Source organism: Biomphalaria glabrata, chromosome 1, assembly GCF_947242115.1.
Source record: "Biomphalaria glabrata chromosome 1, xgBioGlab47.1, whole genome shotgun sequence".
Taxonomy (NCBI): domain Eukaryota; kingdom Metazoa; phylum Mollusca; class Gastropoda; family Planorbidae; genus Biomphalaria; species Biomphalaria glabrata.
In genome coordinates, this window is record NC_074711.1 from 16,783,144 (window position 1) to 16,806,248 (window position 23,105).

Sequence of the window (23,105 nt, forward strand, 5' to 3'; positions counted from 1 at the left end):
GCTCTAATGGCACTAAGAAAGAAGGAGCACTTATATGACTTTGTCCTAGCATATGGAACAAGAATTATTTTTTTTTTTATCTTTGTGTCTAAGTATTTTATTATGTTATGGTAAGTTATGGTTCAGTGTTTTAAATAGTACTAGCCGGATATGACGTGCGGTCTGCGGATCTTAGTTTAGGTATTACTGATCAAGTGGATTAGATCTATGTCAAACCTGGCTAATGTTCCTTTCAATTTTTTTTTCTTTCGCCACGAAAATAAAAGTAGATTGTGAAAATGAGTTTACCCGTTAAGCCGATACTTTCATAGCAAAAATAAAATTCTTTGAGAACGGGTTTACCCGAGTTGTTAAAAAGTTTCGTCCTTTAATAGAGATAAATTTAGCTAACTTTTTAAATTGTAGCTTATTTCTAATTTGCTGTCAAGTTCTTTGGCCCGATTACATGACATTTTCTTCCAAATAAGCAGATAACATTACACGAATGTAATAGAATTGGTCAGTGCTTTTTTTGTAAAAAAAAAAATAGGTGCCGGTACTCATTGACGGATTGCCTAACTTTTAACAACTAATAAACGTTAAAATACAAGAAAAGAAATAATTTTTCTCAACATTGAAAAAAGTGCCGGTACGCCGCACCGGTGCGTACCATCACAAAAAAAGTGGAATTTGTTTCCGCACTTTAGAATTCGGTACGAAATAGCGGCTGGTCCGATTAACCGGAATCCGATTCAATATTTAATTTTTTAAAAAGGACGATCTTTCAACGAGGTCTAATCTGGCGGGCTTTCTTTAATCATTGCCTATAATAATGAAATTATAAAATGGACATTTTTTTTGTCGATTTCAGAGCTCTTTTAGTAACAAAATGATCATTATTAAATATATTTTTTTACCTACTTAACTTTTTTCTTTCAATATTATCATTTAGTAAAATGTGTCTAGGTCAAGTTGGACAATCTGAAACGTGTATAAGATATAAATCAATTCCCCTCCCCCCCCCCCACCTAACACCATTGTCAAGTGTTTCTCCTACCCAGAGTCAACTATTTCTCTTCTTGTCCTCTAGAGTAACAAGGATCTCAATGCCGGCCACGTCAAAGGACATTGTGTACGGTCCCAGAGAGAGAAAAGCTTGGATTCAGCTGACCGAACAAATGGCGGAAATAGCCAACAAGATCAAACGTAATAAGAGTGTCAACTGGTCACGTGAGGTATTCTTACAGGTTAGATTTGTTAGATCATGTCTGGAGATTTTGAGTTATATCTATATCTGTCGAAGAGGGAACAACAGAGATTTTTACAATCGAGACATGTGTGAGACAGGGGTGCATCTTATCTCCCTTCCTTTTCCTCCTAGCCATCGACTACATAATGAGGAGAGCAAAGAACCAGACTGCCTTTGGTATTCCATGGCATGAACAACTCCGATTGACGGACTTGGACTTTGCTGATGAAGTTGCACTACTCGGGGCTACAAATAAATGCATTCAAGAAATGACGGAGAGCCTCCGCATAAACTTGGATAAGACTAAAATTATGCGAGTGGGATATAAGACAAAGGGTATCCCCGTCAGACTTGGCGAGTCAAAGCTTGAAGAGCTGGACAAGTTCACGTACCTTGGCAGCATCATAACAAATGATGTAGCGTGCCTAATAGGAAAGGCAGGGAGCATTTTCCAAAGGCTGCAGCCTATTTGGACTAGCCAAGCCATTGGACTCGAGACAAAAATACACCTTCTCAACACAATCGTCATTCCAACTGCTACATATGCATGTGAGACATGGAAGTCATCTGTCAAAATTGAGAAAAGACTAAATGTGGCTCAACAGAGATGGCTGAGACGGATTTTGGGAGTCAATTACACAGATCGGGTCTCAAACAAGGAAATCCTATGCCGAACTGGGAGTCGAACACTTAGTGAGGTTGTGACTGAGTGTCTCATGAGGTTTGCGGGACATGCTCTACGTCAAAATGAATTACGCACACCAAGAGTTGCGTTAACATGGAAGCCAAAACGAGGAAAGCGCAAACAGGGACGTCCTCGTATTACTTGGCGACACACCTTCATGGAGGACCTCAGAACAGTGGACACAAGGTGGGATGAGGCTTCAGACATTGCCAGTGACAGATCTTTATGGAGACAGCTTGCCGCCCAATGCGCCGAACGGCACGGGTAGACCTAAGTCTAAGTAAGTCTAAGTCTGTCGAAGGTCTGTCTTTGTCTTATGGTTTAGAATACAACGCCCCCAGTATTGGACATAACTCAAGAATTGGCATTTAATTGTGTGGTTTAAAAATCTGGAGGATGACGCTTTTCAGATGCTGAATCTAGCTAAAAGTCTTTTTGCTTTAGAAATAAAATGTTGAATAAAGGGAAATAATTCTAACAATTACATTTGGCATTTAGACATTTGTTCATTGAGAATTGAATGAATGACAATAAGCACTTATATTCTCAAATGTTTACAAAATATAAAATTAAAGCACCTTTCAGACCTTGAGATCTATGGGGCAGATGTACATGTCTTCTGTTTATGTGGCCCACGAGGGTCTCATGTCTCATGCATATCAACCAACCGCATTTACTTTTCCCAAACTAAATGTCAGGTACCCATTAGAGCAGAGATACACTTTTTTAACCCGGAACCTCTTTATATAGTCAAAACTTTTTGTTGAGAATATAAGATTTGTTTAAAATATAATTTTAAAAAAATGACTTGGATAAGGTTAATAAGATTTTATGAGTGTAATTATGTCCGGTTAAATGTTTATAAGAAGCAACCGCAAGTCTCAACTAGCACACATTTCTAGTCTTTTGTTTTTAAACTTTGAGATGAGGTTCATGACGACACTGAATCCACGTTGTACCAGATAAAAAGACTGGGAAGCAATCAACAACTTGTGTACAGTGACCCATATTGCAGGATATAAACTTCGAATCTGTTTTTGTAACGAGAACTTCGTGGTTTGAAGTTTCTCGTTGGTGGCTATTTCAATAGGCTGCTTCTTTACTATGGATTCATGAAGAACTGAGTTTGTCCATGCGCAAAATGTAATATCCAAGGGAAGGGTGTCTTTAAATCTTTGGTTTAGTTTGTATGTCATAGAATAGTACACAATAGACAATAGAAACAGGAGTGAGGGGTGAGTTGATTATTATTATAATTATCCGAAATATAAACTGTATACAATTTTCATCTTTCTGCGGACCCTACACCGTAGTCTCGCGAACTACTGGGGGTCTGCGTACCATAGCTTGAAAACCACTGCATTGGAGCAAGTTCAGAAATAGGAAACATGGACAATCTTATAGTTTCTATTGTTTCTATTCATTGTTTTGTTCTCTAATTGATACAACTACACTTTGTAGCCTATTAGCTTTTTTTTTTAAATTATTATTTTTTTAAAATTATTATTATTATATTTTTTTTTAAAGGTGAATCAGGGTGGTGGTAGTGAAATGGGGTGGGTTGGGGGTGGGGGAAAGTTATACAATATGCTCGTTAGAAACTAGTTGACCATTGCCCACTGCACTTCTCTTGTAAAACAAAAGGGTTCGTTGTCAGATATAGAAAGTCGCTGTCAAAATCGTATTTTCTACATTATCGTTAGTTGTTTTTTTATCAACACGTGACAGACGAACTGAGGCTCAGATTTTCCAAACGATATCCGCTAAAGACCATCAATGAGCTTTAAATTCAGGTTAAACCGGTATGTGAGACGCGCCCTTGGGAATAAATTAAAACGAGCTTTTAGATGTGGATAAACTACAGTTGATATCAGCTGGTCCTATCTCCATGAGGTTAGTAGGTTTCCCCTCTAAATCTCACCATAGAGACTAATTATTTAAAATAATTGAAATTAAAGCAAAGAATAAAAGCAAAAGTAAGATAAAGGTCAGAATGTATACCTACAAATTCTTGTCACGTACAGAGGGCACAAACAATTTATTTTCCATATGTTGCAATAACTAACGATATTTTGGTGCAATATAGAAAATATGTTAAGATCTATCTGTCTATCTATCTATCTATCTATCTATCTATCTATCTATCTATCTATCTATCTATCTATCTATCTATCTATCTATCTATCTATCTATCTATCTATCTGATTGTAAACTTCTAATGTAGAAACTCAGTAAAAGGTATGCCAGTACATAACTGGCAACGTGGATTACAATAAATATATCCTAAGGGCTTTCCTAAGTTTGATAAGATTTTTTTTTCTTGTTGTAAGCGATTTTAGCAATAAGAAGTTTTCGGGGTTGCGGTGAACTAGAAAGGGACGAACAGAACTGTGTGAGACAAACAGGAAGATTGGAATTGTGTTAAACAAACAGAATTGTGTCGGATTAACAGAACTGTGTGAGACAATTAGATCTGTGTTAGAAAAACAGAACTGTGTTACATAATAGTTCAACTTTTTTTTTTATTGTTTCGACAAGCGAGTTGAAATAATCAATTTGTTATTGTCTGTTTTGTACAGGAGCCAGACGGAGAAGTGCGCACAACTTGAGGAGCTTCCAGACTTAATTTGACTTGACACACGAGACGAGAAAATGAGACTCAGTTTAATGAGACAGCAGTCCAGAGAGGCAATCTATTGCTGGTGAACTAAGAGACAGGAAGTGATGATTTCTTAGTCATGTCGGTCTTCATTTGGCTGAAAGTGAACCACATTACTTGTATCTCACTAACTTGTCTCCGAGGCTGGAAGTGAACCACATTACTTGTATCTCACTAACTTGTCTCAGAGGCTGGAAGTGAACCACATTACTTGTATCTCACTAACTTGTCTCAGAGGCTGGAAGTGAACCACATTACTTGTATCTCACTAACTTGTCTCAGAGGATGGAAGTGAACCACATTACTTGTATCTCACTAACTTGTCTCAGAGGCTGGAAGTGAACCACATTACTTGTATCTCACTAACTTGTCTCAGAGGATGGAAGTGAACCACATTACTTGTATCTCACTAACTTGTCTCAGAGGCTGGAAGTGAACCACACTACTTAGCACTTGTATCTCACTAACTTGTCTCAGAGGCTGGAAGTGAACCACATTACTTGTATCTCACTAACTTGTCTCAGAGGATGGAAGTGAACCACATTACTTGTATCTCACTAACTTGTCTCAGAGGCTGGAAGTGAACCACATTACTTGTATCTCACTAACTTGTCTCAGAGGATGGAAGTGAACCACATTACTTGTATCTCACTAACTTGTCTCAGAGGCTGGAAGTGAACCACACTACTTAGCACTTGTATCTCACTAACTTGTCTCAGAGGCTGGAAGTGAACCACATTACTTGTATCTCACTAACTTGTCTCAGAGGATGGAAGTGAACCACATTACTTGTATCTCACTAACTTGTCTCAGAGGCTGGAAGTGAACCACATTACTTGTATCTCACTAACTTGTCTCAGAGGATGGAAGTGAACCACATTACTTGTATCTCACTAACTTGTCTCAGAGGCTGGAAGTGAACCACACTACATAGCACTTGTATCTCACTAACTTGTCTCAGAGGCTGGAAGTGAACCACATTACTTGTATCTCACTAACTTGTCTCAGAGGCTGGAAGTGAACCACATTACTTGTATCTCACTAACTTGTCTCAGAGGCTGGAAGTGAACCACATTACTTGTATCTCACTAACTTGTCTCAGAGGCTGGAAGTGAACCACATTACTTGTATCTCACTAACTTGTCTCAGAGGCTGGAAGTGAACCACATTACTTGTATCTCACTAACTTGTCTCAGAGGATGGAAGTGAACCACATTACTTAGCACTTGTATCTCACTAACTTGTCTATTTGGCTGGAAGTGAACCACATTACTTAGCACTTGTATCTCACTAACTTGTCTCAGAGGATGGAAGTAAACCACATTACTTAGCACTTGTATCTCACTAACTTGTCTCAGAGGCTGGAAGTGAACCACATTACTTAGCACTTGTATCTCACTAACTTGTCTATTTGGCTGGAAGTGAACCACATTATTTAGCACTTGTATCTCACTAACTTGTTTCAGAGGATGGAAGTGAACCACATTACTTAGCACTTGTATCTCACTAACTTGTCTCAGAGGCTGGAAGTGAACCACATTACTTAGCACTTGTATCTCACTAACTTGTCTCAGAGGATGGAAGTGAACCACATTACGTAGCACTTGTATCTCACTAACTTGTCTCAGAGGATGAAAGTGAACCACATTACGTAGCACTTGTATCTTACTAACTTGTCTCAGAGGATGAAAGTGAATCACATTACTTGTATCTCACTAACTTGTCTCAGAGGATGGAAGTGAACCACATTACTTGTATCTCACTAACTTGTCTCAGAGGCTGGAAGTGAACCACATTACTTGTATCTCACTAACTTGTCTCAGAGGATGGAAGTGAACCACATTACTTGTATCTCACTAACTTGTCTCAGAGGCTGGAAGTGAACCACACTACTTAGCACTTGTATCTCACTAACTTGTCTCAGAGGCTGGAAGTGAACCACATTACTTGTATCTCACTAACTTGTCTCAGAGGCTGGAAGTGAACCACATTACTTGTATCTCACTAACTTGTCTCAGAGGCTGGAAGTGAACCACATTACTTGTATCTCACTAACTTGTCTCAGAGGCTGGAAGTGAACCACATTACTTGTATCTCACTAACTTGTCTCAGAGGATGGAAGTGAACCACATTACTTGTATCTCACTAACTTGTCTCAGAGGCTGGAAGTGAACCACACTACTTAGCACTTGTATCTCACTAACTTGTCTCAGAGGCTGGAAGTGAACCACATTACTTGTATCTCACTAACTTGTCTCAGAGGCTGGAAGTGAACCACATTACTTGTATCTCACTAACTTGTCTCAGAGGATGGAAGTGAACCACATTACTTGTATCTCACTAACTTGTCTCAGAGGCTGGAAGTGAACCACACTACTTAGCACTTGTATCTCACTAACTTGTCTCAGAGGCTGGAAGTGAACCACATTACTTGTATCTCACTAACTTGTCTCAGAGGCTGGAAGTGAACCACATTACTTGTATCTCACTAACTTGTCTCAGAGGCTGGAAGTGAACCACATTACTTGTATCTCACTAACTTGTCTCAGAGGCTGGAAGTGAACCACATTACTTGTATCTCACTAACTTGTCTCAGAGGCTGGAAGTGAACCACATTACTTGTATCTCACTAACTTGTCTCAGAGGCTGGAAGTGAACCACATTACTTGTATCTCACTAACTTGTCTCAGAGGCTGGAAGTGAACCACATTACTTGTATCTCACTAACTTGTCTCAGAGGATGGAAGTGAACCACATTACTTAGCACTTGTATCTCACTAACTTGTCTATTTGGCTGGAAGTGAACCACATTACTTAGCACTTGTATCTCACTAACTTGTCTCAGAGGATGGAAGTAAACCACATTACTTAGCACTTGTATCTCACTAACTTGTCTCAGAGGCTGGAAGTGAACCACATTACTTAGCACTTGTATCTCACTAACTTGTCTATTTGGCTGGAAGTGAACCACATTATTTAGCACTTGTATCTCACTAACTTGTTTCAGAGGATGGAAGTGAACCACATTACTTAGCACTTGTATCTCACTAACTTGTCTCAGAGGCTGGAAGTGAACCACATTACTTAGCACTTGTATCTCACTAACTTGTCTCAGAGGATGGAAGTGAACCACATTACGTAGCACTTGTATCTCACTAACTTGTCTATTTGGCTGGAAGTGAACCACATTATTTAGCACTTGTATCTCACTAACTTGTTTCAGAGGATGGAAGTGAACCACATTACTTAGCACTTGTATCTCACTAACTTGTCTCAGAGGCTGGAAGTGAACCACATTACTTAGCACTTGTATCTCACTAACTTGTCTCAGAGGATGGAAGTGAACCACATTACGTAGCACTTGTATCTCACTAACTTGTCTCAGAGGATGAAAGTGAACCACATTACGTAGCACTTGTATCTTACTAACTTGTCTCAGAGGATGAAAGTGAATCACATTACTTGTATCTCACTAACTTGTCTCAGAGGATGGAAGTGAACCACATTACTTAGCACTTGTATCTCACTAAATTGTCTCAGAGGATGGAAGCTTCTTTGTTGTTAAGAAATGGTTCCTTGATAAATGCAGAAAAGTAGGATATACATAAAAGGGCTTTCTTCAAATGAAATCTACTCAACACCAATTATTTTACAGTCAACTAGGAAGATATATTTATATAATGTATATATTTATGTATTTTTGTATTTTATGTTATTTTTTTCCCATCAGACTTTGCAATAAAGTATTCTTTGTTTCAAATCTTGGACACTCTTTTACAGTCAAAATGAAGTTACAACCTTATTACCACTCTATTAGCAATCCTCTAGCAAATATTTTGATAATACATATAATTGTTAAGCTCCCCCTTTGAGACCATGAAGCCTATAGGGCAGATGATGTTAAGGCCATCTGTTTCTTTGGCCGACAGTTAAGAGCAAGGTGTCAGGTGGCCAGGACAACGACCAACCGTCTTTACTTAAGTCAGGTGCCCATTAGAGTTGGGTGGACTCAAGGGCGTCATAAAAATACTGAAATTCAGAATCCAAGTCGTCACCGAGATTTGAAGCCAGGACCTCAGGTTCGGTAGCCAAGCGCTTAACCACTCAGCCACCGCGCATAAATGACGGTTGTTCAATTCCAGCCAATCTCCGTTCCACCCAAATATATGCATGTAAGGATGAACCAAATATGTTTCGATTTCAATCTTCCTGATAATTACATTGGCCCAGGGGCATAGCTACGAACGGAAAGGAGAGCGCAACTTCTTTGGGGCCCCTGCATTTTGCGTAATATTAATTTTTAATGTAAAAAAAACACTCATTTGGGGGCCCCCTCAAGTGGGGCCCGGGGGGATTTTCAAATTCTCCTCCTCCTCCACCCACCATAGCTACGCCACTGCATTGGCCCTTAGATTTTGTAGTGCGCAAATACAGCTCTATATGATAGTCACATTGTCATCAAAGAACTCAAAGAGACGGAGACGAACGCGTGATGGACACATTATCTTTCATCATGATTTGACCCAACGTTTTATAACGCTGATACCTGATTCCGTCTCTCTGTCTGGACAAATTCTTTTCCACTTCCCATTTCTTTGATCAAGTTGAAACTTTGCACAATCATTCATTGTCAATTACAACATCCGAATCAATAAAACAAATTAACCAGTTCTTTAATTAGTTAGTCGTAATTAATTAATTTCGTTTTATTTAGAAAACACACTATGCTAACGGGAGATAAGCCTTACAATAATGATATGGTCGCAATGGTGCTCTCTCCCCTCTCTGAAGCGCGAAAGGAACTCTTCTCAACATGCAAGATCAGCAGACGATAAAAGTCTCAAGACCAAGAGAGTAACTTACGCAGCTGTGAACAGTTATCAATATGTCTATCTCAACAAGCAGGGCCGGTCTTTCATTGGTCCCGCGCTAACTCTAGTTGTAAACTATTAAATTAAACCATTTTAAAAACTTATAACAGGATTTCCGCGGCCTCCTGATTTTCCAGTTGAAGTGAGTTTATATCAAACAAAATATAAATCATACTTTAAAAAAAGGGGCAGGTTTTTCCTATTTCATTACTATACGATTTATTTCCCTTTCTCATTATCAAACAAAATTAATTAGTTACCACTATTGATTAACTAATTGGTTAATTTCTTTTATTGATTCATGTTTTGTTTGGAACCATGAATAATTATGTGTAGTTTCAACTTGATCCGAGAATGGGAAGCATGAGAAATAACTCATTCAGTATTTGTTACAGACAGACAAAGTGACTTGTGAGTATCAGCTTTCTAAGAAATAAATCTTGACTTTAGATTAATCCGAATGTGTCTAGATCTATTCTGAGATTGAAAAGTGTATATATATATATATCATGGGCGTAGCCAGGATTTTTTTTCGGGGAGGGTTTTGGGGAGGGGGGGGGAGATTCCCCCCCCCGACCTCCACCCCCCCACCCCCGCGGAAAAAAATTATATATATATATATGTGTGTGTGTGTGTACATAATTAATCTTTATTACATTCTGACGTTTATTGTTTATTGTAGACTCCCCGCCATTGCTAGCAAGGAGGTCTGGGGGAGTTCGCAGCGCTCCCCCAGCGCGGGGCGAAGCCCCGCCGCCGAGCACTATTTCTGGTATTGAAAGCCAACAAAATGCATATTCTGAGGTATCTACAGTGCATTATCTTGCTATTAAAAAGTCTTATTTCAAAAACCTAATGTGCTATTCTTACCGACTTAGACCCTCTAGCGCCGTTCGGTGCATTTTCCGGCAAGCTGTTTCCGCAACTCTTATTTTGCGTAATTCATTTTGTCGGAAAACATGTCCCGCAAAACCTCATGCGACGCTCTGTCACAACCTTACTAAGGATTCGACTCCCAGTTCGGCATATGATTTCTTTGATTTAGACCCGATCTCTATGACTGACTCCTAAAATCTGTCTTAGCCATCTTTGTTGAGACACATTTAATGATTTTCAATTTCGGCAGAAGACTATTCACACTTTATTAATGGAGCCGAAGCCACTGGTAGAAATTTATAACATTTCTTGACTACGCTCTAGGAATTACATGCTTGTATTTCGCTATAGATTTTATATAGAAAAGGAAAGTTTTTTCGTCAAATCATCTGTTGAGGGGTTTTAAACTAAAAAATCTGTTTTTTTTTTGTTTGTTTTGTTTCAAAACCCCATTTAGCTACGATCATAGAATTTGGTGACTGTAGTTTGCTTTAAAATAATATTGAAGAGAGAGGTTTTCAACTCTAAACGCTCTGTAGGGGAATTTTAAACTCAAAACTATCTGGAGGGGTTTTAAACTTTAAAGAAAAAGCCATCTGGAGGAGGGGAATTTAAACTCAAAACCCCTTTGGCTATGCTCATAGATTTTATAGTGTGTAATTTGCTTTTTTTTTATATTGAAGAGGTACTTTTTAGCTTCAAACCCCAACTGGAAAGGGGGTGGGGGTTAAACTCAAAACCCCTTTGGCTACGCTCATATAATTTTAAGTGTGTAATTTGCTTTTTTATATTGAAGATGGGGTTTATCGTAAATTTTGGATGGGGTTTTAAAATCAAAATCTTCCTCAACTGTGCTGTTGGAATTTAGGGATTGTTGTTTGCATTTTTTTTTTGTTTTGTTTTATAGAAGAGGGGGATTTAACTGCAAAAACCTCTGGTAGGAGGTTTAAAATTCAAAACCCCCTGTAGGGGGTTTTAAACTCAAAACCCCCTGATAGGGGTTTTTAAAATCTCAAAACCCCCTGGTAGGGGGATTTAAACTCAAAACCCCCTGGTAGAGGGTTTTTAACTCAAAACTGCCTCGGCTGTGCTGTGGTAAGTGATGATTTAGTATTAAAATCTCACCTAAAATAAACAAAATGAAAGCAAAAATCAGTCACTTAATTCCGTCCCCACCCCCCTGTGGGGGGGGATTTCATTTCGGGGGGGGGTTTGAACCCCAAGAACCCCCCCTGGCTACGCCCATGATATATATAATTCCTAGTCTTTGTGTATTTCCTATATCCATTCATTTATATATTCTACGATTGAACGATTCAAGTCTTCCCATTGAACTGTTCCATTCGCTAAGGTGGATCTGCTATCCAAGGATTCTCTTCAGCGATCTCCAGAGTAACTTTGAAAGTCGTGTCTCCATATTTTTATCTTTAATTACTTCAACATAATGACCGCATGACACCAGTGTCTCACGTGGGCTTAATCCAACACAAAATATGTAGGCTTACTCCCTGAGTCTATTACTAAGTTTCTGTATGGGCAGCAGGGCTTCAGACACGCTGCGAATAATGTTCAAACTTTGTCATCTGATAATCTGTAACTTAATGCTTCGAGATGGCCATATTGGGGCGATAAAGATTAAAGCGATTGTCGTTTCTCTTCGTCCTAGCAGAATCTGGCCATCCTATGTTTCTACAAGATCCTATCTGGATACCCGAGCTATTTGGATGGGACTATAAAAACTAGAGATAATATTTTTGGGCGGGCAAACATTTTTCTTTCAAGTGAAAGTTGTCTTAGTAAGAGTGTGGATCTGTGTTAAGGTAAGTGTATTATTACGCTTAAAAGCCGGCTTATTCTGTCATAACAAATATTGAGTTACTATAAAGAAATATTAGTCTATAAGATAATTGAAGATAACTAAATTATGCATATGTGCCAAAAACTAAAACTCATAACTAGACCCTTATAATATTAGTACGTTATATAGTAACAGTTGGCTCTAACACAATTATAAGAGTCTTTTTATGCAACTATATGTTCATTTTTATTTTATTTATTTTATCGTATCATGCAGGGCATAGGCAAACTCCAATCGGTGGGGGCCTCGCACAAGACAAAAAAAAAAATTAGAGAAAAAATTGTGACTCTTGGATCAGATCTCAAACACTATGACTCTTATGTTTACTCTAACTCAGTCTTTATTACGGAAATTGCGATGTATGAATTTCCGTTATTTATCGATTTAGATATAAATCTAGACACAGGCAGGTTTTTAAATAAATAGCGTTTTTTTTTTCCGACCGAGTTTATTAAATGCAAGCGAAAGCAAAGAAAAGCCCAAACAAAACTGCCCAATAATTATGCTATAATTTTCGTTCCCTTTGACATTGTACAGCGACGGGTCCATCATGATTTATTATTTAAACCATACTGAAGTTTAGACCTATACTGATAAGTGTTTCCTAGAACCTCAGTCACATGGGATGTTTCTAATTTCTTTAGAATTAACTACCTATGGCCTCCTTCAGTCGCCAAGCGACTAAGGATATCTCCTAGAAATGAGATGAATGCCTGGCTTTAGATACGGTAGGGACGATGCCCACACATCATTTCCTCTCTCTCCACGCAGCTGATGTGAACAATGGAACGGCCAGAGCCGATACAGTTTGGGACCATCGGTCGCAAGCTCTGCCAGGGTGTAGCATTGGGATAGCACTGTTTGGTTGCATAAGGATCGCCAGCTCATGATTTTTCTTCAGGGTTGACTCCTGAAGCCCTCTCGACGTGTGGCTAATGCTACCAAAAAGCAGACATTGCAATACATTTCATGTACATTCTCTTTCAAGCGGATCTTGGAAAAAACTGTATATACATTGACTATGTTGACATTTAATTAAAGTCCAATAATTCCCTATAAAATTCATATATGTTAAAAACTATTACCGGTACGGCTCACCATGGTAGCAATGTAACGTCGATAAAGTAAAAATACTCAAGACATGCACAATTTTAAAATAGGTGTATGACTTTTTGCATTTAATTTGATAATTAAATTTAACTTCCTTTCACTATGTCAAGTTATCGAATGTCATGAACACCCGGTTGCAAATTTGGATTTGAAGGAAGAATAATAAATCTCTCGCGAATAAATAACAAGTGAGACAATACCGAAATAATCCCGGTAACTCTTGACAGCGCTCATGGAACACTGAAAATTTTTGTATGCCAGTCTAACAGAAACAGATGACCATTACAGCATCTGCGTAATAGATTGCAATGTCTGAATGGGTTGCATTTCTTCTTTACTTTACTAATATTTATAATTTTTTTGTTTCCACAGCTTAGAGCCTCAATATGATTGGATATTTAATAATGGCCGCCCTAGTGGGGTGTGCAATTTCACAAGCATATAGCGGCCCATACTCTCCGTATATGTACCCATTAAATGGGCCCTATAATAGTGGCCCGAACAATGCATACAACGCACCAGACAATACATACAATCCACTAGGCGGTCCTTACAATTCAATGAACAATCCGTATAATCCACCAATCAATCCTTACAATCCACCAAGCATTGTTTACGATCCAACATACAATCCATCAAGCAATCCTTACAATCCACCATACAACCCGTCAAGCAATCCGTACAATCCACCAATAAATCCTTACAATGCACCAAACAATCCTTACAATCCACCAAGCAATCCTTACAATGCACCAAACAATCCAGTAAACAATCCTTACGATCCACCATACAATCCATCAAACAATCCTTACAATCCACCAAGCAATCCTTACAATCCACCAAGCAATCCTCACAGTGCACCAAACAATCCTTACAATCCACCAAGCAATCCTTACAGCGCACCAAACAATCCTTACAATCCACCAAGCAATCCTTACAGTGCACCAAACAATCCTTACAATCCACCAAGCAATCCTTACAGTGCACCAAACAATCCTTACAATCCACCAAGCAATCCTCATAATGCGCCAGTCTATGTAGATGACGATGACGATGACCAAATGTACAAATACTTTGAAACTTTTGAAACCACAACGCCCCCACGCAAGTATTTGCCCAGACCCGCCTCCCCAATCACTACAACTTCTAAGCCTCAACCCGTTTACACCAAACAGCCCTATCAACCCGCTCCCGTGACCACCAAAGCCCCAAGCGTTTACAACCCTCAACCAACAGTCAGTAACCCCAAGCCGGCCCCCAGTGTTTACACACCACCAAAGACCAGCAAACCTTCTACTACACAGTATACAACTTACAGCTCAACAGAGAAGAACGGTGAGTACTAACGTGGAGACCTACTAGAATATCTGAATGCTGAATGGATTTTTGGGTGCGCTTTAAACGTATGTGGGGATCTGCATGATTAGTTTCCTTTAAGTCAGAGAAGACACTGTGTCTTAGAGAGAAAACATCGTGGTACAATCCATTGAAACGGCTTTTCATCCTTGTGGCCTTCTTTAAATATTTGTCATCAATCTATTTTTATCTTCTATCTCTCACACACCTTTTCCATATCTTTTTAATCTCTTTCTTTCTTTATCTATGTCTCTTTACTCAACTCTGTGCCTCTTCTTAGTTCTTTCATATCGCCTTTTCCTCTCAGTGGCGTAGCTATGGTGGAGGGAAAGGGGCTCCAAATTGAAACATTCCTCCATTAAATATGAACCCATTGCATGTTATCTTGCTAGTCATGTCCTTATGTAAATTAGTGACCACGTTGCATGTAGTCCATACATAAGACTTACATATGTATTCAGTACATTACCTAAAGTCATGATGTTGAATGTCATAGTGCAGGGGCCCCTAAAAAAAGTCAAGCCCCCCGGGCCCCCAAATCTTTTGCTACTCCATTGCTCTCTCTCTCTATTTCGCGAATTCTCTTGTCACATCACACTATGCGACTTTACCTCCCCTTCTCTCCATCTCTCTCAAACATCAATTTATTTCTCTTATCTCAAAGTCTCTCTTATTTATTTATTTGTCTTATTTCGGTTCTATGCCTCTCCTTCCAAGCAGCAATGACGTGGACGTCTTTCATTCTGATGAACTGATAATTTAACTGGTCAGTTTGAAGGAGAGTCTAGTGTCACTCATCAAGTCAGTCATGCTGATTATGTTCTAGTACAATCATTGAGATAACCACTCGTGATTTGTTTTGTTCTACTAACTCTATTGGAGATTACGTACTAAAATTAGTCATAGTCCTCTGCTCTATGTTAACATTTGATTTTTCATTTTATAATTCTGTGCTTAAAAACTGCACAATAACTATTCTAGGATTTAAAAAGAAATGCATAGCTTATCAACCCTTCCGTGTCTTCTCTACACCGAAAACGCCAAAACAAATCTGGTTAATAATAGATTGGCCTCCATTTCTGAAAATAATCTCTAGTTGCTTTATTCTTGGTGTTCAAGGTATATAGACGTCATTTCGTTTTAAAACTGATTTGTATTTTTCCTCCATTCCTCTTGTCCCTTGTACTTTCTCTTGCTTGACTAATACAACAATGATTCCTGTATTAACAGACTGTGCATTAAGAACAGCCAGCAATCCAGCCCAGTTTTATAACGGCGTGACACTTATGGACTGTCCCTATGGCTTAGTCTTCAACCCTAAAGATTGTACATGCGGCTTTAGCAAATAAAATAACAAGTAAGTCGAGTCTAGCTTGAGATCCATCGAGCGAGGTTTCATTACACATGGATTACAGTACTTTTTCAATCGTTATCCAATGAGTAGATTCCTTTTAAAACCTTGAGATCTATGGGGCAGATGATGTTAAGATGATAATTTTTCAGTGATCGACATTTATCGAGAGTAAAATGGCAAGCCAAATGACCAACTGCCATTACTTTACCCCAGTTGTATCAGGTATCCACAAAATTTCGAAATGAAAAATTCTAGATTTAATCGGGATTCTAACTCATGAGTCCTTGATTCGGAAGCTATTAAGCCATTAAAAAAAACAAATTAAACAATACATTAAGAAATAATTTTCAATAAGGAAATTTAAATAAAATTCACATGTTATCATTCCGCCCTATAGTACAGTGTTATTGTTATAAAGTTAATCTATAATTTAACCACATCTAATATTTATCTTTCATTAGGATGACAAATGAAGTCAGTATTTGACTATTAGCCGAATATTTTTTCAATACAAATACATGGGAAACATTTTAAAATACCTAATGGGGAGATTGAAACGATAAACTATTTCAATGGCTTTGTGTTTTTATATTTACCTGGCCCATTTACCTGGCCACGGCAAGACATTGATTTCAAGACTTCCTTTGAGTGAATAACGTCATGTTGAGTCATCAGGTGCGCCAAAGTTGTGTCTAATTTTAGGTTTTTCAAAAGGGCAACCTCAACAAGACGTGCAATGGCGCAAAAATAAAATGCAAGATTAACCTTAGTGAAGATGCTATCTATTCTTTGTCATTTTGCGTCTCGAGAGACGATCTTTTCCCTTTGCAACTTCTTGTATGACTTAAGAGGCTAATTATTGATACACAGCTGGCTTACAGGTTGGGCATATGTAATCACCAGGTGCCGTTGCACTTTCACCCTTTTTTTTTCTAAAATTATTGTGTATGGCATCTGCAATCCAGGAGCCTTCCTTTATGCTTGCCCTCCATGTGGATCTATTTAGTGCCTCTGTTTCCCAACTGTTAGTGTCGATTTTGAAAAGCTTTATGTCTCGTTTGCATACATCAGTACCTTAAAAGTGGACCACCAGCGGTTCTACTGCCTTCTGTTAGATCTCCATACAAAATGTCTTGTGGACACTATTTATAATATATATATTTATATATATATATATATATATATATATATTATAGATATAATTTGTATATTCAAATCCGTGTATATAAATCTAAATTTAGTCCAGGCAGACTATAAATTTAAGCTTTTTTGTGATGTGGTTGAACAGGTTTTTATTTGTAAGTGTCCCTTTTGTTATCCTTTATTTCCTTGCTCCTGCTGCTTTAGTAAAGTAAGTTCCCATATTTCAGACCTTGCGATCTATAGGCCCAGAGGATGTAAAGGTCATCTGTTTCTTTGGCCAACGTTTAACGAGCAGGGTGTCATGTGTCCAGCAGTCCAGCACAACGACCAACTGCCTTTACTTCCCCAACTAAATTCAGGTACCCAATAGAATTGGGTGGACTCAGGGGCGCCCTTAAAATCCCGATATTCAAAATCCCAGTCTTCAACGAGATTCGAACTCAAGAGCCAATGATCGGAAGCCAAGAGCTTGACCACTCAGCCACAGCATTATAATAACTTATCGTTTACCCAAAGTTACATTTTTTAAAGTCCGTTTGTATTTAGTTGCTTTTTAAAGGTTTGAAATTATTTTAAATTTCAAAACAAATAAGAAAAATAAGAAAGGAAAAAACAAGCAAAAAATATATCAATGACTTCAAAATTTTCTAAAGAAATGTAGACTGTGACTATTTTATAAAAATATAGGAAGATAATTTTGGTCTATGCTCAATCTTGGAACTACATTGATACAAAAACACCAGAACTTTTAATGTGAGAAAATATACTGACTGCGCATTTTATTTCACGAGCTATTAATTTTGCTATTACAATTTTCCCTTCCTCTTGTGTCCTAAATACAGTCGCTCCAACTAACGTGCAGAATGTCTGAATTAAAAATGATTTGTGTGTGTGTAATATTTAAATGAAATTTGAAAGACTTGAATGTTAACAATAAATATATGAACATAATTTTCTTTACAGAAAATCATTTTAATTGTTGTCTTTTTTGACTTTCTATTTTGTAGCATTTTCCTCTGAGGTCAACTCTCCAGGGTGTTTTGTGTCTACACATTCAGTTCAAATATTTACGTCTGTCAACATTTCACATGAATTCCAGAAACGTGACAACAGCCAGAATAATGCACAGATTACTTCTAATAACTTTGAATAAAGTTTTCATAGAAAACAATGTAATTTATATATTTATGATATTTTTGTGTCTGACTTCTGCACATGCGTTACTTACAGAAACACAATCTCTGTGTTTTTAGTGGCTTCACTTTCATGCTTGAATCAACCAAATCTATATCTATGTGTTTTTTTGTCTGTGTTTTCTTGAAAGGGCGCACTGATGTGACCTGCCTTATCATGTAACTTTAGAACTGAATAAAGAGAAAATAACTTCCATAGTATGAATACAATCACCACCATTTTCTAATTTAAGTTAATTTAAAAAACAAAAAAACAACATTTGTTTGCAGCTGAGTTGACATACAGAAGATTAGATCGAGATTTAACTCAAAACTAAGCAGCACGATAACCGCCAAGATTTAACTTTCTTACAAAACCTAAAAAAAAAGGTTTGAACCTGAGTGCACTGAGCATTGTTACGTACACACGCTATGCTAAAAATATGTTTTTAAGGTATATAAGTACAGATTTTCGCGTATATAACCCATGGATTAAACAAGTTTTGACCAACTAATGGCAGCTGTGTGAGGTAAACAAAGGTGCGGGGTTTAATACATTTATTTTACTCATAACTATATCGTATGGGAAACTATGGACATACTGATGGGTCTTTATACCTCCTATAGTTCGCTGTGTTGTTGTGTATAAGGGTGCGGGTTTATTTTTTTATTTTACTTATTTTGTAATTTGTGCTGGATATACGCGTATGAGAAGTAAGTGCGCAAAAATAGGGTACACATTTCTTGTTAGATACTTAAATATCAGGTGACCGAGCCTCGCTCGGATGAATAATTTGTTAAGGAAGGATATATATCCGAAGTCATTTTGAGAATATTTTTGTACCAGGTGGCCGAACCTCGCTCTGTTAAATAATTTCGGAAGATTATATACCCGAAGTCATTTTGGGAATATTCTTGTTATTACGAAAATGAACGATCGGATAAAGACTACTAATCTGAAGAGTTGTTTTAGTGTTCTGTTAGTTCTAATTGTAGGCCTAATTGTACATGTCGATTAAATTTAAAGTCTTTTAAGTCCTCCTACAGTCTAGACAAACTACAGCTCACGTCCGTCTTATAGTTTTACAATCCATCTTTTGCGTAAAACTATTGTAGGCTTACTATTATTGGCTTGGAAGAAAGTCTTTGCAATGTAACTTCTCTGCACTTAGTGACAAAGTAAAATGGCGCATTTTTTCTTATTAGACTTAAATCATGGCATTAGTTTTCTAAAGAAACGTTTCCGTGGGGCACCTCTGTTACGCCAAACAATATGCTCGTTACCCATACGGGTTACGTGCCCTGCCCAGCCTGACTGTCGGACTATAGGAAGTTCATACCGGCTTTTGCCATCCATCCATCCTAGTGGTGCTATGGCCTGCTTTTACACATCCATCCATTCAGATCTCTCCTGGCCCTAACTCCAAGCTTTTTACCGAGGTTTATAGTTAAATCAAAAGAGGCTGCAGTGTACGCAAACTCGTTGACCGCTAGATGGATATCATGTTTAGTGTGAGCAAGTAAGGCGTAGAGAAGCTGTGTTATGACCATTTCCTTTGTTTTGGTACAGGAGAGGTAGACACTGAAGCATGAACACATGGTAATAATTCACCAGCAAAATAATAATAATAATAAGGCTTGTCTTAGAGTCCGAAAATTAATAAGGATTGCAGCTGTGACCTACATATCTTGCCACATCCAGGGCAAGCATAACCATTGTCCGCGATGCTCGATTAAGATTTTCTTTTAGCGTCTGCGTCTGTCCTCGGCAGCAAATTTTCTTTTGGTCTCAAATGTGTATCCGCGGCCTTTGTATAGAGGGAATTCTTTAAGTCTGACAGTTACGCTGGACAGAGCAGTATCCTGTATGGGAGACGAATCTCAGACGAACGCATGCCAAAGGCAGTCTTTTTTGGTGAGCTAAAAAGTGGTCGACGTAACACCGAAACCCTTAAAAGACCAGCTTATGGTGCAAACTTAACTTAGCTGACATGGAAGAGAGCACATGGTTGCATGCAACCTCAGAACGAGACAGCTGGAGGTCACCAGCAAAATAAACAACAAAGTAAAAGGTATCTACACCGCTCTACACAATTAAAGTGTAAACAACTTATTAAGCACTTAAACCACAATAACTAATCATATATCGGCACATTTAATTTCATTACTTTTCTTTCATAGTTCTATAATAAATCAATCTACAGTAAGATGGTGCGCAAATGTTTAATTAGGTCTATTGATCCTTTAAAACTCGTTCTTGTTTGCAAAGAAATATTTTAGTATACTGCGGTAAGCCTAGTGACGTAAACAGCGTTTTTCCCGTTTACGTCATGGAAAATTTTCATTCATAAAACATTCTAGTCAAAATTAATTTTTCGATAATGAGGCATTTTCAAACTGATATAACGGTCGACCTCGAGTTTTCCCGATGTGGCCAATGAGTTGAGAATTTTTTTCTCACTAATATGCACATACCTTGAAATTTTAAAGAAAATCGTTAGAGCCGTTTTCGAAATAAAATTTATATATATATATATATATATATATAAATATAAATATAAATACATACATACATACATACAAGAATTGCTCGCTTAAGAGTATAGGATTTAAACACCTAAACCTAAGATCTGGCTGGCAAAACGGAACTTCTCAATACGAGACGAACGCTGAACTGGTTCGGTCGAATTGTAAGACAAAACTCATTGTCAAAAGTGATCATTCAAGCTACATTAGAAAAGTCTGGCTGGACAACATTAAAAGAATGGACCGGCCTCTCTCTTGAAGGGATTTGGTTAAGCGAACTGTCACAGCACCTTTACGACGAAAGTCAAGGGGGAGATAATGATGATGATGACATTGATTGAAACACTTGTTTTGAGAGTTCCAAGCTAAGATCAAACGGACAAAATAGAAAAAGTCAGTTACTTTAATTTCTAAAACATAATTTCTGTACAAGTTTTACATCTTTAATTTCAACATACCTACTATTATTCTTTAAATTTGTATTAAAGTCAGGGACGTAGCTATAAATTTTCAATCGTTTGAGGGCCCGGGGGGCTTGACCTCTTTTGGGGGCCCCTGCATTTTGCGTAATATTTAATTTTTAAAGTAATTTGGGGGCCCTCAAAAAGTGTGTGGGGGGGGGGGAGGGGGGCACGGGGGGATTTTCAAATTCATCTCCCTCACCCTAGCTACGCCACTGATAGAAGTCTGCACCTTTAACTTAGATACTTTTATCTTGAAGTGGAATGTAATCTCTTCGCAATAGAAGATATTCAGGGACGGAGAAAATGAAAAGTATATCTTTTAATTGGATTGATTTGATCTAGCACACGAAGACAAGATGTCAAGCTTTGTCTGAATTAGCTCGCTATTAGATCGCTATTAACAAGTTGCAAAACGTAACCATTAGCACGTGGCCCATATAGCCTGATTTCGAAAAGAACTCAAATTCACGCCACATTAATTACTTCTTCATTGGGTTAGGAAGATGTTCTCAGAAAATGTGTAGTGGACATCAGATATACACTATTGTTTATTAACAAACAATACTAAATCGCAATAATTATGATTAATAATGATAGTTGATTACAAAACAATCTCAAAATAAAAAAAAAACTGCATTGAAAAAAAAAAGTGAAACAATTGATGTCCAATGAAACAATAAAAGCGCCCCCCCCCCATGTCATTAACCCTAACCCTCTGATCATTCCCATTCCTTCACAATCCTGTTACAAAGCCCAGAATTAACAAACCAAGAAGTATCAGACTATTTTGTGAATAGTTCAACTCTCTGGACCTGCTCCTGTTTCATTGGTGCAAGAAAGACACACACACACACACAATTCCAACTGGAATCTTTACTGTCTTGTTTTCAAAGGTTCTAAAAATTTCGTATATGAGTTCCATGTAGACAACAGCAGTTCCCAAATGTGTAAATTCGTCATTAGACACTCTTAACTGGACTAGAATGAGATTGATAGTCTTTGAGAAGAGTTGGTTGTACCGATTCTTTATGATCTAGTTCCTTTGTCCAAGTATATATGAGACTAAAACTTCTTTTGTATTACTTTTGATTTGATGAGTGATTTATTTAAATATTGATTAAATAATTAATTAGGTTTTAATTTATATCAATACCTAAAGTATATCAAAATAAGATTACACCAATCGGCCAATGGGTAATGAATATTAAAGCCATTGTCTTGCTTTAATTATTTAAATTAATATCGGAGTTTATTTCATTAGGCTCACTTGATGTTATTTTCACTAAACAACCTATTATCGATAATAATACTTCTAGATATGCTGGCGAGAAAATTAACTGTAATAGAAGTGAAATACGCAATCTCATAGAATCGTTTTGCATTGTTTTTTTTACCTGAAAACAAAGCGAACCACCTATTATCGTTAATGAATTTTCTGACTTAATTTATATAGTATTGTACCAATGCGCGAATTCGTCTATGAAGCCACATTTTTCAACAAAAAGTCTGTGATCTATCATAAAGACCTACTCAGCAGAAGTTGTGTAAATTTATGAAAAAAACTTCTTGCATAATCAATTTTAAAAACAAAACTATTCACTTTCAGAAGATATAAAGTAGTCGTTGCACCAGAACTTTGCAAGATCGAAAATATCTTCAATCTTCAAATACAAAAACAAAATTTAATAAAATACTCTGAAAGACACAAAGATAAAGGCACATTCCTCGTCCCATATGCTAGGACAAATTTGTACAAACACTCCTTCTTCCCTAGTGCTATTAAAGCATGGAATGGGTTGTCTG

At 37.6% G+C, this 23,105-nt stretch overlaps 2 protein-coding genes across 4 annotated transcripts in view; both read left to right on the forward strand.

The window, feature by feature from the left end:
• The window catches only part of LOC106077504 (uncharacterized), a 29,150-nt gene extending 15,353 nt beyond the window's left edge, over window positions 1–13,797 (forward strand). Inside the window, exons 9-11 of one of the 3 annotated variants that reach the window (XM_056025189.1) lie at window positions 1,070–1,226; window positions 11,989–12,139; window positions 13,660–13,797. In XM_056025189.1, coding sequence (XP_055881164.1) covers window positions 1,070–1,226; window positions 11,989–12,138 — 307 coding nt within the window. In that variant the 3' untranslated portion in view covers window position 12,139; window positions 13,660–13,797. Of the gene's footprint in view, window positions 1–1,069; window positions 1,227–4,492; window positions 4,733–11,988; window positions 12,140–13,659 lie in introns of those variants that run through there. The other 2 variants (XM_056025190.1, XM_056025192.1) reach the window with 2 other exon arrangements.
• On the forward strand, window positions 13,674–18,311 carry LOC106065105 (sporozoite surface protein 2-like). Its single transcript, XM_013223865.2, has 3 exons — window positions 13,674–14,622; window positions 15,874–16,000; window positions 18,148–18,311. Exons 1-2 carry the CDS (start codon window positions 13,674–13,676, stop codon window positions 15,990–15,992), a joined length of 1,068 nt encoding a protein of 355 aa, XP_013079319.2. The 3' UTR covers window positions 15,993–16,000; window positions 18,148–18,311.
• Window positions 18,312–23,105: the final 4,794 nt, after the last annotated feature.